Genomic DNA, 18,637 nt, shown 5'->3' with positions numbered 1-18,637 from the left:
ATCACCTAATTTAATCATTAATATTTGCAATTTTAGCTAAAATAGAATTTGTAAATAACCCTTTAACCTTATGATGGACATGTATAAGCCCTGCAAATTGGTGGGGTCTAGGTCCTGAGACCTCCACCGATTGCTCAAAACACATATGATGCATGCTGCTCCGGAAAGACTACAGAGGCGAGTTTTTGGTGACTAGAAACTCTATGAGCCCATAGTGCACTTTGTGTACATGGTCATAGACTCTCTATTTAGCTAGTGCAGTGCAGCCCTCTTGTGCATATTCAGACATGAACAAAGCACTCCTGCTTTCTAATCAGCAGACAGAAGGCAAATGTCTTGAGCGATCAGTGAGGATCGAAGATAAGGGTACTATCACATAGTTAAAAAAATAGTTTACGTACTCACTGAGGCAGGATTCACATGTCATGTTTCACCGTCCGTTCACGGACTGCCATGCCTGAGTAGACCATGTATCTACTAACCCGAATTAAAGGGAACCTGTCAGGTGCAATATGCAACCAGAACCACAAACAGGTCTGGGTGCATATTGCTATTCCCTGCCTAACCGTCCCTGTATACACTAGCATAGATAAAGAGATCTTTAGAAAAAGTATTTCTAAAGATCTTTTGTCTTAGGGGTACTTCACACACAGCGAGATCGCTACTGAGATCGCTGCTGAGTCACATTTTTTGTGACCTCATTAGCGATCTCGCTGCGTGTGACACTGAGCAGCGATCTGGCCCCTGCTAAGGCTACCTTCACACTTTAGCGATGCAGCAGCGATCCGACCAGCGATCTGACCTGGTCAGGATCGCTGCTGCATCGCTACATGGTTGCTGGTGAGCTGTCAAACAGGCAGATCTCACCAGCGACCAGTGACCAGCCAGCAGCGACGTGCAAGTGACGCTGCGCTTGCACGGAGCCGGCGTCTGGAAGCTGCGGACACTGGTAACTAAGGTAAACATCGGGTATGGTTACCCGATGTTTACCTTAGTTACCAGCTCACACCGCTTAACTTAGCGTGTGCAGGGAGCAGGAGCCGGCACTGGCAGCGTGAGAGCTGCGGAGGCTGGTAACGAAGGTAAATATCGGGTAACCACCTTGGTTACCCGATGTTTACCTTGGTTACAGCTTACCACAGCTGCCAGATGCCGGCTCCTGCTCCCTGCACATTCAGGATTGTTGCTCTCTCGCTGTCACACACAGCGATGTGTGCTTATCAGCGGGAGAGCAACAATAAAAAAAACGAACCAGGGCTGTGTGTAACGAGCAGCGATCTCACAGCAGGGGCCAGATCGCTGCTCAGTGTCACACGCAGCGGGATCGCTAATGAGGTCACAAAAAACGTGACTCAGCAGCGATCTCAGTAGTGATCTCGCTGTGTGTGAAGTACCCCTTACTGAGCCACCACTTGTCCACTGAGCCACCGTGCCGCCCTAGTGTATACAGGGACAGTTAGGCAGGGATTAGCAATATACACCCAGAACTGCTCGTGGTCCTGGGTGCATATTGCACCTGACAGGTTCCCATTAACTGCCTTACAGGCATCTATGGGGCTGGTCGTCCGGGTCAGGAGACCTGTGGTTGATCTGAGCATTGCAGTCTGTATCCGGAAGGTGAAATATGGACATTACTTTATTTTTAAACGCAGTTTCTTAATGAACTGAAGTCTGTCAGAGATCTAATACAAAATCTATTTATTAAAGGGATTGCTCCATCCAGGAGATTTATAGCATATCTACAGAAGATATGCTCTTTTTTTTCGCTTCTTTTTTTTACAACTCCTATTAAAGTAAATGGAAAGATAACCTAAGGTCATGACATAAAAACACAAGATGGGACAATCGCCTTAATACTATAGAAAACATATTTAATACTACAAATGGCAAAGAGCTAATCACACAATATTCTGTGATATAATATTCTACAGCAAATGATGCATGGATCAATACAAAAGAAATACATAATATTGGCACGTACCACTTGTAAAATGCTGGATACACTTTCCCAGGACACTTCAATAATATTGTCTCCGCCATCAACCATTCCTTGATAACCCTTCAAACATAGAAGAAAATAAATCATTAGAATAAGTAGTGTTCTTCTCAATAACTTACTCATCTACTTAATAAACAATATAAATATAAAATAAAATTATAAGTCATATAAGTAAAATTTCTATAATGTGTCACCAAATGCACCTGTGCAAGGGAATCTGTCATCAGGTTTTTGCAGCAGCATGATGTAGGCAAAGAGATTCTGGATTCAATGATGTATCACTTATGTGGGCGTCACACGATACGATCTATCGTGCGATAGCACGAGCGATCGTACCCACCCCCATCGTTTGTGCGTCACGGGCAATTAGTTGCCCGTGGCGCACAAAGTCGTTAAACCGCCATCACACGCACTTACCTGCTGAGCGACGTCGCAATGGGCGGCGAACATCCACTTCCTGAAGGGGGAGGGACGTTCGGCGTCACAGCGACGTCACACAGCGGCCGGCCAATAGAAGCGGAGGGGCGGAGATGAGCGGGACGTAAACATCCTGCCCACCTCTTTCCTTCCGCATAGCCGGCGGGAGCCGCGGGACGCAGGTAAGCTGTGTTCATTGTTCCCGGGGAGTCACACGGAGCGATATGTGCTGCCCCGGGTACGATGAACAACCGACGCAAAGAAAAATAAACGACTTTTTAACAATGAGTGACGTGTCAACGATACATGATTTGCGAACGTCCTGCGTCGCTCGTAGGTGTCACACGGGACGACGTCGTAAACGATGCCGGATGTGCGTCACGAAAACCGTGACCCCGACGACATATCGCACGATAGATCGTCTCGTGTGACGCCCACATTAGATTACTGGCTGCAGCCGTTCTTACACAATCAGACTTTTTAGCTGTCCGGCCCACACCAGGTTCTCTACAGAGATTGTACAGTGACTGTAAGGTGTCAATCCTAGCAGGATGCTTGTCTGACTGCCATGCACCTGAGTTTCTAGTCCTGTCATGAGAAGATAAGGATCCTGCTGCTTAACACTAGAACTACTGGACTCGTGACACCTATATAGAAATACATAGTGCAAAGTAGTCAAAATGACTACCTCAGTAGTTCTAGTGTTAAACAAACATAGCAAATAAACAACAGATCTGGACTGTGACAAGACAGGTATCCCTGAATTATCTGTGTTAACCCTTGCAGCATGCTGTCTTCAGCTTACATAGCAAAAAACCTACTGACATATTCCCTTTAAGCGGGAGATTATAAATATATCAGATTAGACAGCCATAGCAAAGTATATAAAAGAATGGAGAAAAGTTCAAGAAAACTGAAAAAAAATACAGTGCAAAATTATCAAATTATCTAAGGCTAAGTTCACACAGGGCATCTTTTGCTGTGTTTTTGAGGTCACAAAGATGCACCTAAATGCATGCATTTCCTTCCTCCAGCAAAGTCTATGAGATTTTGTTGTCCACACTGGGCATCTTTTTTTGGATGCATCTTGGCTGTGTTTTTGAAGATGCAGCATGTTGATTCTTTTTGCGTTTTTCCAGAGTTTTTGAGCCCTTCCAGTTAATAGATTTGACTTAAAAAATGTATTGGGCAAAACGCGGTAAAAACGTGGTAAAACACGGCGCGTTTTTGCAGTGGTGCGTATTTGGTGCGTTTTTGTTTTTTTTTTCCAAAACGTTTTTTATTGATTTTTCAAATTTGTAAAAACATGACAAGTATCATTGCAAAAAAAGAACATTCGTCTGACAAAATGTGACATAGAGGTGGGTGATACCCCAATTTGGAGTTCCATGTTGCTGTTCGATTTAAGATAGTATACAGTAACATTAAACCAAAACAGAGGTAATGAAATATAATATAACATATGCAATACAATTCGTTAAATCTCTGTGTCGTCCCTGAATGATTTCAATTTTGCTAGCGTGTCTTGGTATTCCCAACCGTCTCGTCTCCCCCTCCCGCCAGAGCCCCCTCCTAGGTGATTCTCAGTTTACCCAGGCTGTCCTGGATATCGCTCAGGATATACCACTCCGAGTGAACAAAAGGTGCCATCAGGTTAATTATTTCTCCCTGTGTGAATTGGCTTTCAATAAAATGTCTCCATCTCACAAAAAACTTGGCTGTCAACCCATCTTTATCCCTCTCCGCTTCTAGTTTTTCCCACTTCAGAAGGTTGTGTAATTCGCCCACAACCTCCTTTATGGATGGGCCCTCCCTTTGAATCCAGTGTTTTAAGATGCAACGCTTAGCTATCATGGCTATGTCATGCGTTATTGCGTATTTCCTCTTTTCCTGCGTGCTCGGTCCTCCTCCTACTCCTCCCTCAAAGGAGTGGAAAATCCACACCATTAAGTCTAGTTTGCTGAAAATTCCCCATGTTGACTGGGCAAATAGTCTGACTTGGTTCCAGAACCTAGCGATTGTCTCACATTCCCATAGCCCATGCAGCATATCCGTTTTTTCTTTTTGACACTTAGGACACCACCTATCCCTACCTGGTATGTTGAAACCTATAATGGCCCTATGTAGAATTCTGAATTGAGTGTCTCTCCATCTCTCATTGGTAATATGTTTCCGCACTTGTACCCATCCTCTCAGTATATCATCCACCACTTCTTCCCTTCCCAATTGTTTCCCCCACGCTTTTAAAGTCCGACTATCCTCCCGTGAGATAAGCACCCCCCTTAGCGATCGATATATTTTAGAGACATTTATACTTGTTACATCACATTCCAGTAACTCATCAATCGAACTTCTGTTCAGCTCTCTTCCAACCACACCCAGGTCTCCTATTATTCCATGTTTCAATTGTTCATACTGGATGACATGTGAGCTATTAAGGTTGTACTTATCCAACACTTCCCGACCTGTCATCCACCTCCTGTCCTCCACATTCATAACATCTATCATTCTCCTGACTCCCCTCTCTTTCCATCTAGTAAATAGCTTGTTTTCTCGTCCCAGGGGAAAATTTGGGAATGCCCAGGGGTTCAAGTACTTGGACACTTTCCATGAGAGCCCCAGTTTTTTCCTTACCGACTTCCATGTTAGCATGGTGTCTCGGAATATAATTGAGTTCCTTATGTGCCCTTCAACCCTGGATAGTGGGGAGTGCAGAATGGACGTCAGATCCCACGGTGACGCATATTTAGTTTCCATCGCATGATCTGAGTGCCTACTCGTTCCTCTCACCCAATCAATTACATGCCTCATGATACATACAAGATTATACCCTTGGACATCTGGAAAGTTTAGACCTCCCTCCTCTGCTGACTTCATCAGCGTACGCAGCTTTATTCTGGGTTTCCTTCCCCTCCACAGAAATTCTGTATACGCGGAGTTGAGCTTATTCACATCCTTTAGTTTTAGCAATAGCGGGATTGTCTGGAAGGGATACAGCAGCCTAGGAAAGCTCATCATTTTTATCAGGTGACATCTTGCCAGTAATGGAAGTGGCAGACCTTTCCATCCCTTTAATTGAACTATAATTTTCCTGATTAGCGGTCCATAATTCAAGTTATAGATTGTTTCCACCGATCTTCCTATATGCACTCCCAGGTATTTAATTGAAGATTGTGCTATAGGAATTCCACATAGACAGCCATCCCTTATTTGTCCCCCCATTGTCCCATGATGCCCCTTTAGGAACATGATCTCGCATTTTTTTTTATTCAGTTTGAAACCGGAGAATGAGCCAAATTTTTCAATCAAGGCAAGAGTCTGTGGCAAATCCGCACCGGGGTCCCCCATATAAAGTATGATGTCATCAGCAAAAAGCGCTGTCTTTACTTCTGAACCCCTTATCTTGATTCCTTTAAAGCTATTTTGTCCCTGTAGTATTCTTGACAACGGCTCGATTGCCAGGTTGAATAAAAGAGGAGATAATGGGCAGCCCTGTCTTGTTCCCTTCATCAAAGGGAACACGTCTGATAGAAAGCCCGGAGTGTGTACCCTAGCTCCCGAGTTGGCATAAAGGTTTCTAATGTAAAGTCTCATCTTGCCTACAATCCCTATGGCCTCCATTACCCTGTCTAACCACCCCCAATTTACATTATCAAACGCTTTTTCTGCGTCAAGTGTAACTAGGGCAGGTCTAGCCCCTCCCTCAGTGAGACCCAGTCTAACCGCGTCTACCACTAGAATTGTCTTTCGGATATTGGTAACGGCATTTCTCCCCTTAATAAACCCCACCTGGTGATTCGTAATGATCCTAGGTAAGATCTCGGCCAGTCTATTAGCCATGATCTTGGACATAATTTTTAAATCCTGATTTATGAGCGATATAGGTCTATAACTAGAGGGATCATCCAGGTCCTTGGTTCCCTTGGGGAGTAATTTAATATATGCTATGTTGGAATTTTTGGTTATTTCCGCCCCTCCCAGGAAAGCATTAAAGACTGAGGTTAGATCCGGCGAGATCAGATCCTTCAGAGCCTTATAGAATTCACTATTGAAACCGTCAGGTCCCGGTGCCTTGTTGGTGTTAAGCTCCCCAATTGTTCTCGTCACCTCCTCTACTGTGATATCTGCGTTTAAGGCACTCAAATCTTCCTCCGTCAAGCTAGGCATTTGGGCTTGTCTTAGCCACTCTGCCTCATCAGTCATGTCGTTATTCCCTGACCCATATAGTTTTCTATAGTAATCTCCCAACAGTTTATTAATGTCCTTAGGATCCGTAGTCACCTCTCCCCCCTTTGTTTTCAGTTTAGAGATCACTGTCATCTTTCTGCTGCCCCTTGCCAGATTGGCCAACATCCTTCCCGCCTTGTTGCCAAACCTATGTAAGTCAACCTCCTTGTGCGACCAGAATAGTTGTTCCTTTTTTTTGGCCCATTCGTCAAATCCCTCTTTTGCCTCCAGCCATCTGCCTTTTGTCATGGGAGATCTATTTGTCACATAATTTGTATATGCTACCCGTACTGCTTCACTATGGAAATTATAATTCTCATTGGTTTTCCGTTTGATCATGGCTGCGTACCCCACCAGACGGCCCCTTAGGACCGCTTTTGCCGTTTCCCAAAATATCACTGGGGACTCTCTATGTTCCTTATTGTCCTCTGCGAATTCTCCCCACCACTCCTGTAGCACCTTATGGAAATTATCTTGCCTGAGAAGGAACGATGGGAATCTCCATATGATATCTGTACCTCTCCTGAATTTCTCTCTAATGCCCAATCTCACCGGACTATGATCAGAGATCACCATATTCTCTATCACACAATCTTGCGTTCCACTCAGTAAATCCTGCGAGATCCAGAACTGATCAATACGTGACCAGCTATCATGAGGGTGAGAGAAGTGTGTATACTCTCTGTCATGTGGGTGAGTTAGTCTCCAGATGTCTTTCAGTCCTACGTCTTCTAATGTTACATCCCTATTGTCTAAACTCCTGCCCACATTAGCTGTCCCCTCCTCGCCCCTCCTCCTATCTTCAGCTGAGTCTGGGACGGTGTTAAAATCGCCTCCCACTATAATGTTAGCCTCCCCATCTGCTAATATGGTGGCCTTTATGTCATCATGAAATGTGATTTGTTGTGAATTTGGGCCATAGACATTATAAATACTGAGTTTACCCGCTGGACTAACGATTGTTAAGTGCTGCCACCTTCCATGGTCGTCTGCCTCATGTGCCACTACCTCATGACTGAATTGTTTATTTATTAGGATCATAGTGCCCGCTTTTCTACCTTGTGCCGCTGCCCCGTAAACGGTGCCCACCCAATGTTTCTTCATGCGGAAAAAGTCCTCCCCCCCCAAGTGGGTTTCCTGTAATAAGGCAATGTCTGTCTTTAGTCTTTTCAGATGTCTCAATATCATTGCTCGTTTGTTAGGTGATCTCAGCCCTTTAACATTCCACGTAGTTATCTGTATCATGTTTACCTGTGTATTCTGCTTTTACTACTCCCTCCCCTATGGGCCCCTGCATCAAGGAAGACGAGATGTTCGACACTAGAATCACAGTTGGTACCACAAAATCGACACTCCCTTTCCCCACCTTGCAAATATAACAAATACAACAAAAAGCATGTAACTGTAAAACATATTTTCCCTTCCGAGAAATCCACGGCGCTTCCCGCCACGTTGGTGAGCTCCCCTATTCCTAGCCAAAATATGTAGCTCCCTAATCACCCCCCAAAAAATATATGTTCTATCCCCGGACTAACTTGAATAAGCCTTTGAAAATTATGCAAAAATTAGCACAGTATGTCAAAACCTCAGCAAGATTCTCCAGTCCTACTTATCTCTGACTCCAGGTAGCCATCAGTCCGCCCAGAACAGGCCCACTTCATTTGAATTTGGATGATGTTCCTGGACAAAGGAGAAAAAGAAAAAAAAAGACCAAGGGGAGAGAAGATGGAGAAAGAAAGAAGAAGAACAAAAAAAAAAAAAAAGAGAGGGGGGGGGAAGAGGACCCAGACTTTGGGATGTTTTCCTCTCTTTTCTCCCTTCCCCCTCCTCCTCTCACCTCCCCAACCCTCTCTCCGTAATGCATCCTCCTCAACGCCTCTCCCTGTTTGGGAAGAGAAAAAAAAAAAAAAAAAAAACAGGCAAAAAAAGGAAAAACAATGAGCGAGTTCCAGTTCAGGTATCATGGTTTCTCTCCAAGGGTTGGTTCCTGTGTTCCAGGCGAGAATTATGCTGTCGACCCGGGCTTGGCCTCCTTTCCTCCCTGGTCTCGACTTGCTTTTGTCCCCCAAGACGTCCCACATCTCTTCCTGAGCTTGTGGGGGATCCTCTTCTATTATTCCCTTCTCCACTAGCTCCTTTTTCTTGCCTTTCTGACCTAGTCTTGTCGAGCTCTGCCATGAGAATGTTTTCTGCTTCTTTGTAGTCCTTGTAGTATACAAACGAGCCATTGGGGTTTCTAACTTTCAGTGTAGCAGGGTATAATAGCTGGCACTTTACTTTTTTGTTGTACAGAAATGAGCAAATTTTGGTAAATTCTTTTCTCCTTCTGGATACTTCCGCTGAATAATCCCCAAAAATTAGCAGTCTGTTGCCTTGATATTGTAGTGGACGCTTTCGTTCTCTAAAGGCCCTCAATATTTCCTCCTTATGCTTATAATCAAGGTACTTGACAATCACCTGCCTGGCTCTTATCGGGGTATTCTTGTTTGAGTTTTGGCCCTCTCCCTTATTCGCCTCCTGGTGTCTCAGTGGACCCACTCTGTGGGCTCTTTCAACTCTGAATTTCGCCTTTATGCCCAGGGCCTGCGGTAGCTCCAACTCGCATATATTATCCAACTGTCCAATCGACACAGACGGTGCGTTTTTTGGGACAAAAACGCTGCATCTTTGTGCTGAAAAAAAAAGATGCCGCGTGTGAACATACCCTAATACCATAACTTTACAAACATATACTTCCCTCGGAGACTGGCAGCACTCCTAGGTCCTAAATGATTTTCTCTACACTTCAGTTTCTATCCTTATGAAAACCCTATTGCAGAATGTTTGGATGAGATGCTACAATATTTCTGTATCTTTTCCCCGTAAATTAACCAATCTAAACTTTGACTAAGGAACTTTAGCTACTAGAGCTGAATAAAGATTCGCAGGAACCTGGTCCAGTGGCCAAGTCAATAGTCCGCAGCTGCCAGACTCGAGCCCTGTGAACCTTCCACTTGACAACATCCCCAAAGCATTTTCTCATTAGTAGGCCCGACAATGTCATCATTGGCTTTTTGCACCTCTTTCTTCATGCACTCAATGCATTTTCCCTATGTCATTTCCTATTATTACACATAATTTATGGGCATCTACGGTTTAATTTCTTTGCCTGTGTGAATTGGATGGATTGTTACTAACATATGGTGAGAAAGTCAATAGCACCCATAGAAATATATTTTTTTATATATATATATATATATATATATATATATATATATATATATATATATATATATGATTGTTATACCCTTGACCAGTCTCTTAAAGGGAATCTGTCAGCAGGTTTTTGCTACCACATCTGAAAGCAGCAAGATGTAGGCAAAGAAACTCTGAATCCAATGATGTATCACTTAGTTTACTGGCTGCAGCCGTGCTGATATAATATGAGGTTTTAGATTCAACAAAGCAGCTGAGCTGACAGTTGTCCCTGCCCACACCAGGCTCTCACTAGAGATTATATATTGATAGTGAGGTGTCAATCACAGGAACACAAGCCAAGTCACAGCAATAATAATCACCAAGTCAATAAACCTAGTTGGCCTACCTAGTATGTTAGTATGCCCTTATGGGTGTGCTAACATGCTTTGCAAAGCCCAGTATCATGATAACATGATACCAAGCCGCATGGCTTTGTACCTGTTAGCATTGAGTTCCTTTGAAGCTGGGTGTATGCAGCCTGGCTTCAAAGATGCTCACTGCCCATGATCGGCAGTTGCCTAAACTTCTGGTTATGTGAACTACTCAGAAGCCAGATGTAAGTGTCCCGGCCTCAGAGAGGAGTAGCGTGCATAACTGGAAGTGCGGGCGACTACCGAACGTGGGCAGTGAACGTCTTTGAAGCCATGGTGCATACACCTAGCATCAAAGGAGCTCAAGGCCAATGGCTACAAAAATGAGCGCATGCGCGGCTTTGTATCATGTCGCCATGGGCATCATTATGGGCATCATAAAGTATGTTAGCATGCCCACAGGGGCGTGCTAACATGCTGGGTGAGCCAACTAGCCAGAGAACTAAGACCCTTGCGACTAGTCACTGCCCTCATTAGCATCTCATAAATGAAATAAGATCTCTTTATGTATGCTACTAGATGCTGGGACGGTTAAGCAGGGATTCTAGATATGAACACAGAACTGCTCACGGTTCTGGGTGCACTTGGGACCTGACAGGTTCCCTTTAAGTAAACAACAGTACGGAGCCGGATAAGAGAAGCATGGTTGATTTTTGTTTTTAAACCCCTATAGCATGCTGGTCTCAGCTTACATAGCAAAAACCTGCAGACAGATTCCCTTTAAGTCATCACATTGGCACCCGCTGCTTGTAAGTAGGTGTATAATGCCCCTGCTCTGAAGGCAGGATTACTAACACTATTGTAAGTGGTGTATTGTCATGTCCTAAATTTCAAATACTTTTTTCTATCTGATTCTGTCTCCTATGGACACACATTATATTATTTTTCTGATTATTATGTGCACATTACTGTATAGATCTCCACTGTCCCTGAAAATGACTGACCCTATTTCTTGCATACGGAGAAAAGCTTGTATAATGCTGAGTATGTATACTCTGCAGATGTGTGAACACAATACAATCTGCTTAGAAACAAGATCCTAGTAACTAAGTAATATAGTAACTAAGATACCACGTTCCGCAACGTCTCGTTTTTCGGTAAGTAAGCATTTTCAAGCTATTTATACCATCTTGGTGTGATATACATTTTTTTTTGTATTACTATTTATTCTGTATAATCGCTACAGGAGAGATCTCAGAAATTCCCTTCATTTGGTAACACACAGGCAATACACTGACGGTGGTCACTGCCTCTTGGAGTTCACAATCTAATCTCCATAAGGCTGCTTTCACACATCCGGTTTTTCCTGTGCGGCACAATCCGGAGCTTTGCAGAAAAAACGCAACCGTTTTCTTTTGCTGCCGGTTGCGTTTTTTTTTGCATAGACTTACATTAGTGCCGTATTGTGCCGCATGGGCTTGCGTTCCGTCCGGTTTTTGCCGCATGCGGCAGATTTAGCCGATGTGGCGGCCGGATGGAACGTTGCCTGGCACGTTTTTTTGTCCGGCAAAAAAAAAATGCTTAGCGCCGCATACGACCGATGCGGCACGATTAGGAATGCATGTGGTTTTTTCCACTGCTCATGCTCAGTAGCCTGCCACAAGTGGCAAAAAACGAACGGGCCGAATGTAACAAACTTATGCAAAGGATGCGGTATTGTCGCCGCATCCATTGCATAGGTATTAGAGCCGGATTGGCTGGCTCTGCTAAAACTGGAGGTGTCGATTCAAAGAGCAATAGAAAGCAGGTTAATATACCGCACCAAACCACAGGAGTCAAGATGTTGTTAGTAAATCCCTTTTTCTTTATTTTCACAGGTCTACGGGTTTCAGGGACATATCCGTCCCCTTCCTCAGGACAATGTACAGAGCATACTATCGCTACTAGTATTCTCTGTACATTGTCCTGAGGAAGGGGACGGATATGTCCCTGAAACGCGTAGACCTGTGAAAATAAAGAAAAAAGAGAATTTTGTTTACTTACCGTAAATTCTTTTTCTTATAGTTCCGACATGGGAGACCCAGACCATGGGTGTATAGCTTCTGCCTCCGGAGGACACACAAAGTACTACACTAAAAAGTGTAGCTCCTCCCTCCGAGCATATACACCCCCTGGATCACCAAATACAGCCAGTTTAGTGCAAAAGCTGAAGGAGGACATCCACCCACAAGTAAAAACAGAGCAAAACCCGGAACAACCGGAGCCTCTGTCTACAACAACAGCCGGTGAAAACACACGGAACAAGAAAACTGCCAACAGGCAACAGGGAGGGTGCTGGGTCTCCCATGTCGGAACTATAAGAAAAAGAATTTACGGTAAGTAAACAAAATTCTCTTTTTCTTTATCGTTCCTTATGGGAGACCCAGACCATGGGACGTCTCAAAGCAGTCCATGGGTGGGAATAAACAGAAAACTGAGAAGTAGGCAAAACCTAACTTCACAAATGGGCGACAGCAGCCTGAAGGATGCGTCTGCCCAAGCTCGCATCTGCCGAAGCATGAGCATGCACTTGGTAGTGCTTCGAAAAAGTATGCAGACTGGACCAAGTGGCAGCCTGACAGACCTGCTGAGCCGTAGCCTGGTGCCTGAAAGCCCAACAGGCACCGACAGCTCTGGTCGAGTGTGCCTTGATCCCCGGCGGGGGAGGCACTTGAGTACACTGGTAGGCATCGGAAAAGGCCGACCCAATCCAACGAGGTAGGGTCGGCTTAGAAGCCGAGAGGCCCTTACGCCGACCAGTAGTCAGCACAGAAAGAGAGGTGCACCGCCTAAGAACAGCGGTGCGAAACACAGAGATCCGGAGCGCCCGCACCAGATCCAGAGAATGCAACGCCTTTCCAAAGCGATGAACAGGAGCCGGCCAAAAGGAAGGCAGGGAAATGTCCCGGTTAAGGTGGAAGGAGAAACCACCTTAGGGAGAAAGTCCGGAGTCGGACGGAGAACCACCTTGTCTTGATAAAAAATCAAAAGAAAAAGGCGACTCCGAAGAGAGTGCAGCCAAATCAGAGACTCTCTCTCGAGAAGTTATGGCCACTAGAAAAACCACTTTCTGTGAAAGACAAGACAAAGAAACCGCCCTAAGAGGCTCAAAGGGGGGTTTCTAGAAGCCGTGAGGACCGGATTAAGGACCCAGGGCTCCAAAGGCCGCCGGTAAGGCGGAAAGATGTGAGATGCGCCCTGCATGAAAGAGCACACCTGAGCCAGCCGGGCGATACGCCGCTGGAACAACACTGACAGAGCCGAGACCTGTCCCTCGAGGGAATTGAGGGATAGTCCTAGCTGCAGACCGGCCTGTAGAAGGGACAGGAGGGTCGGCAAGGAAAAAAGGCCAAGAAGCATGGCCGGAAGAGCGACACCAGGACAGGAAAATTTTCCAGGTCCTGTGAAAGATTTTGGCCAAGGAATACTTCCGAGCCCGAGTCATAGTGGAGATGACTTCAGGAGGAATACCAGAAGTCGTCAAGATCCAGGACTCAAAAGCCACGCCGTCAATCTGAGAGCCGCAGAATTCTGGCGGAAAGACGGACCTTGAGAAAGAAGGTCTGGACGGTCCGGGAGATGCCACGGCACCTCTACGGACAGACGGAGCAGGCCAGGGTACCAAGCTCGCCTGGGCCAGCCTGGAGCAATGAGAATGACCCGACGGCCCTCCATTCTGATCTTGCGCAGGACTCTGGGCAGGAGCTAGAGGGGGAAACACGTAAGACAGACGAAACTGGGACCAATCTTGAACCAGCGCGTCTGCTGCAAAAGCCTGAGGATTGTGGGAGCGAAGATCCACGTCCGGAGAGCCCCACTTGCGGCAGATTGACCGAAACACTGCCGGATGCAGAGTCCACTCGCCTCTGTCCACGGTTTGACGGCTGAGATAATCTGCCTCCCAGTTTTCCACGTCTGGGATGTGGACTGCGGATATGGAGGACTTGGAGTCCTCCGTCCACGGAAGGATTCGTTGAACCTCCAACCTTGCCAGGCGGCTGAGTGTCCCGCCCTGGTGGTTGATGTAGGCAACCGCTGTCGCGTTGTCTGACTGGACTCGAATGTGCTTGGCCGCCAACGGGAGGTGAAAGGCTAAGAGAGCTAGAAGCACAGCTCTGATTTCCAGCACATTGATCGAGAGGGCTGATTCGGCTGAAGTCCAAGAGCCCTGCGCTCCGTGGTGGAGATATCCTGCTCCCCAGCCGGATAGACTGGCATCCGTGGTAAGGATCACCCAGGACGGAGCCAGGAAGGAGCGTCCCTGAAGAGAGAGGGGCCGAATCCACCACAGAAAGGAACCCCTGGTCTGTGGCGACAGAGCCACCAACCCGTGGAAGGAGGAAGTCCGCTTGTTCCAACAGCGGAAAATGTCCAGCTGCAGAGGATGCAGATGGAACTGGGCAAGGGAACCGCTTCCATTGACGCCACCATCTTACCCAACAGCTGCATTAGGTGCCTGATGGAACGACGGCGGGGCCTCAGCAAAGAGCGCACCGCCAGAGGAGGGACTGCTGTTTGACTAAGGGCAGCCTCACAAGTGCCGGCAGAGTCTCGAATTGCATCACTGGGTACGTGAGCGGAGTCAGAGTGGACTTGGACAGAAAGACAAGCCACCTGAATTGGGCTAGAGTGGCGAGAGTGAGCGAGGTACTCCGCTGACAGTCTGCACTGGATGAAGCCTTGACTAGAAGGCCGTCCAGGAAAAGAGGATCACTGCCAACCCCTGGAGGTGCAGAACCGCAACCACTGCTGCCATAGCCTTGAGAATACTCGAGGGGTCGTGGCTAACCCCAAGGGAAGAGCCACGATTGGAAATGTTCCTCCCCGATTGCAAAACGTAGCCAACGCTGGTGTGAAACTGCAATTGGCATATGCAGATAGGCATCTCTGATGTCGATGGATGCTAGGAAATCTCCTTGGGTCATTGAGGCAATGACTGATCGCAGAGACTCCATGCGAAATGCCGCACCTGAACTGCTGGTTGAGAAGCTTGAGATCCAGGTCGGAAGGCACCGTCCTTTTCGGGGACTAGGAAGAGATTTGAGTAGAAATCTCAGAACCGTTCCCAGTCGGGAACCGGTACAATTAATCCGTTGGCCTGCAAGGATGCCACGGCCTGTGAGAAGGCGGCGGCCTTGGAGCAGGGGGGAGTGGACAGAAAAAATCTGTTTGGCGGGCTGGATAGAATTCTATCCTGTAGCCGTGGAGATGATATCCCGAACACACTGATCGGAGACGTGTTGAATCCACACGTCACCAAAGTGGGAGAGCCTGCCACCTACCAAGGACGTTGCTGGCGCGGCCAGATAGTCAAAAGGAGGCTGCCTTAGTGGCAGCAACTCCTGCGGTCTTCTGAGGACGCGGCTTCGTGCGCCAGTTGGTCCATGGTCCTTGGCTGAGTTAGTGGACGAGGCCGAGGGCTTAGAGGACGACCAGTTGGAGGAACGAAAGGAACGAAACCTCGACTGGTTCCTGCCCTGGACAGGTTTCCTGGTTTGTGGCATGGAAGTACTCTTCCTGCCAGACGCTTTCTTAATAATTTCATCCAGTTATTCACCGAATAGTCTGGTCCCAGCAAAAGGGAGCCCAGAAAGGAACCTCTTTGAAGAAGCATCTGCCTCACTCTCGAAGCCACAGGAGCCTGCGGATAGCGAGGGAATTAGCCGAAGCCACCGCAGTGCGGTGAGAGCTCCAGTATGGCAGACATGACATAGGATGAAAAGGCTGAAGCCTGAAGGTTAAGGCAAACATTTCGGGCATAGAGTCCCTGGTGAGGGAATGCATCTCGTCTAGAGAAGCAGAGATGGCTTTGAGAGCCCACACTGCTGCAAAAGATGGGGAGAACGAGGCCCCTGCCGCCTCATATACAGATTTGACCAGAAGGTCAACCTGGCGGACAGTGGAATCCTTAGAGAGGTGCCATCAGCCACTGATACAACTGTCCGGGCTGAAAGTCTAGACACCGGAGGGTCCACCTATGGTGATTGAGCCCACTCCTTGACCACCTCTGGTGGAAGGGGAACAGTCAACAGATCCACGCTTTGGGAAGCGTCTGTCAGGACAGGCTCTGGGTTTGGTCACAGTGACCTGAAAAACTGGAGTGCTTAAAGAACACACTCCCCGTTCTCTTAGGCAAGGTATACTGATGCTTTTCTGCCAGAGGGGGTTGCTCCCCTGATACAGGCGGATTGAGGTCCAGTACAAATATAATGGACGCAATCAAATGATTAGCATCTGCGTCACCTTCGGACAAAATGGTACATGGGGTAGCGTCCGAGCCCCTAGTAAAGGCATCCTCCTCGTCCTGCGAGTCAGCTCGTGAATCAGAGCCGCGGGACGAGGAAGGAAAGGGGACCCTGCGTCTCCATTTTAGGACGACGGGGTCTGAGACCAGATGAAGAATCCTCTGTGAGCTTTGCTGAGCGAGCCGTGGCAGCAGAAGCGCCCTGAGAAGGGGGCTGATGCATGCTCAGCAGTGTCCGGGACAGCTGTCCCCTGGAGAGAGGGATTCAACCCAAGCCGGGGGTTCAGCCACCGGAGCCGGAGCAGCAGGAGGGACCACTGGGGATGAGCTTCCAGGCTGAGGCACCACTATGTTAGAGCAGGCATCACAATGTGGTTATGTGCTCGGTACAGGCAGTAGGAGCCTACATGCAGTGCATATTAAGAACAGCCTTGCAGCCTTGCTCTGATGTGAGACATGCTGCAGAAGTGGGGGCTCTGGCCAGAATGACCCCCAGCAGAGTATATAAACAGAGTATATAAGCAGCTCCACAACCGGAGGTTGTGGCTTGCCAAACCGTTTACATAGAGACATCTCTGTGCCCTCCAGATCCCTCAGCCCAGGCCCCCAGTGTCACAATGTGGTTATGCAGACATGCATGAGAACGCTGATAAAATGGCGCCGGAGCGAGGAGAGGGGGCGGGGCCTACTCTGAGAGCGGGATCCGGAGGGCAAATGAGGTATACAGGGGAGGGAATCCTTCCTCAGTGAGGAGTGTCCCTTCCCTGTGCTGAACAGCCGCTGGGCGGAGCCGCACTGTCCCTCTGCATGACTGACATGCAGGGGCAGTGAAATCGAAACTAGGCCTCAGGCGAAGCTGGGGCCTAGATTTAAACATGCGGCCAGCGCGCAGGCACCATCGGCGCGGTTCTCCAGTGAAAACTGGAGAACCGGCCGGAAATGTTAACACAGTCACATAACACACTCTCCCCAACATATAAAGTACAAGGGACCCCTGGAAAGACCACTTTCTGTGGTAATAACGTCTCAGTACTTAGCTTGTGAGACGCAGGGCCATGTCCCTGAGGGATGAGTGCTCCGTCCGGCAGGAACCATACGGGCTGCGGATGGAGACTGGTCTCCTGCGAGGCAGGGAGAACCGTGTTGGCTCCCACTTCAAGCCAGAGCCCGAGGGGATGGTGAAGGAGCGCGGCATGAAAGGGCTCCAGCCCTGAAATCAACCTTACAACACCGCCGACACAGTGGGGTGAGAAGGGACATGCCGGGAGTCCAGGCTTGGACCCGCTTTTCTTCAAACGCTTCCAAAAATGAAAATCAGATGAGAATGCATGTGTGGATGTGTGCCTCCTGAACACAAAGCATTGAACTGGCTGTATTTGGTGATCCAGGGGGTGTATATGCTCGGAGGGAGGAGCTACACTTTTTAGTGTAGTACTTTGTGTGTCCTCCGGAGGCAGAAGCTATACACCCATGGTCTGGGTCTCCCATAAGGAACGATGAAGAAAAGGGATTTACTAACAACATCTTGACTCCTGTGGTTTGGCGCGGTATATTAACCTGCTTTCTATTGCTCTTTGAATCGTCTCTTCACCGCGGGACCGCTGCCTCCCACACCATCTCCTCGTGATTTACATGCTCAAAAAGGGGTTGTGACTGGCACAACCGCACCAGGTGAGTGTACCTGCCAGCATTCACTCCCACGTGTTTTACCGGGTAAGACCCTATTTGCGCCTTAGCTATCCACAGCTATCTCATCAAAACTGGAGGTGTGAAAGCAGCCTAAGGCTGCTTTCACACACCCGGTTTTTGTCGTCCGGCACAATCCGGTAAAAAAACTGATGCAACGGATCCGGCGAAAAAACTGATCCATTGCATCAGCTTTTTCCATGCGTTCCTTCCGTTTTTTGACGTCTGTCGTGCTACTGAGCATGCGCAGTTCAAAAAACCGGATCCGTTGTTGGATTCTGTCATATGCCGGAGGCCTTCATTGTAACTCACGCCGCACAGCGCCGGATCCGGCGCCATACGGTTTTTCGTCGGAGACAAAAAACGCTGCAGGCAGCGTTCCATCCGGCCGCCAGATCTGCTATTTACGCCGGATCCAGCAAAAGCCAGATGCAACGCAAGGCCATGTGGCACAATCCGGCGCTAATACAAGTCTAT

The 18,637-nt window shown here is 47.6% G+C and overlaps 1 protein-coding gene across 5 annotated transcripts in view; it reads right to left on the bottom strand.

The window, feature by feature from the left end:
- PFKP (phosphofructokinase, platelet) overlaps window positions 1–18,637 on the bottom strand; it is a 180,557-nt gene that overhangs the window by 102,773 nt on the left and 59,147 nt on the right. For all 5 annotated transcript variants that reach the window (XM_075315472.1, XM_075315473.1, XM_075315476.1 and 2 more), the window contains exon 3: window positions 1,982–2,059. In XM_075315472.1, the coding sequence (XP_075171587.1) occupies window positions 1,982–2,059 (78 nt within the window). The remainder of the gene's footprint in view (window positions 1–1,981; window positions 2,060–18,637) is intronic.

Source organism: Anomaloglossus baeobatrachus, chromosome 6 (assembly GCF_048569485.1).
Source record: "Anomaloglossus baeobatrachus isolate aAnoBae1 chromosome 6, aAnoBae1.hap1, whole genome shotgun sequence".
NCBI lineage: Eukaryota > Metazoa > Chordata > Amphibia > Anura > Aromobatidae > Anomaloglossus > Anomaloglossus baeobatrachus.
Note: the sequence above shows the minus strand (reverse complement) of the source record. Positions and strands in the feature narration are given on the sequence as shown.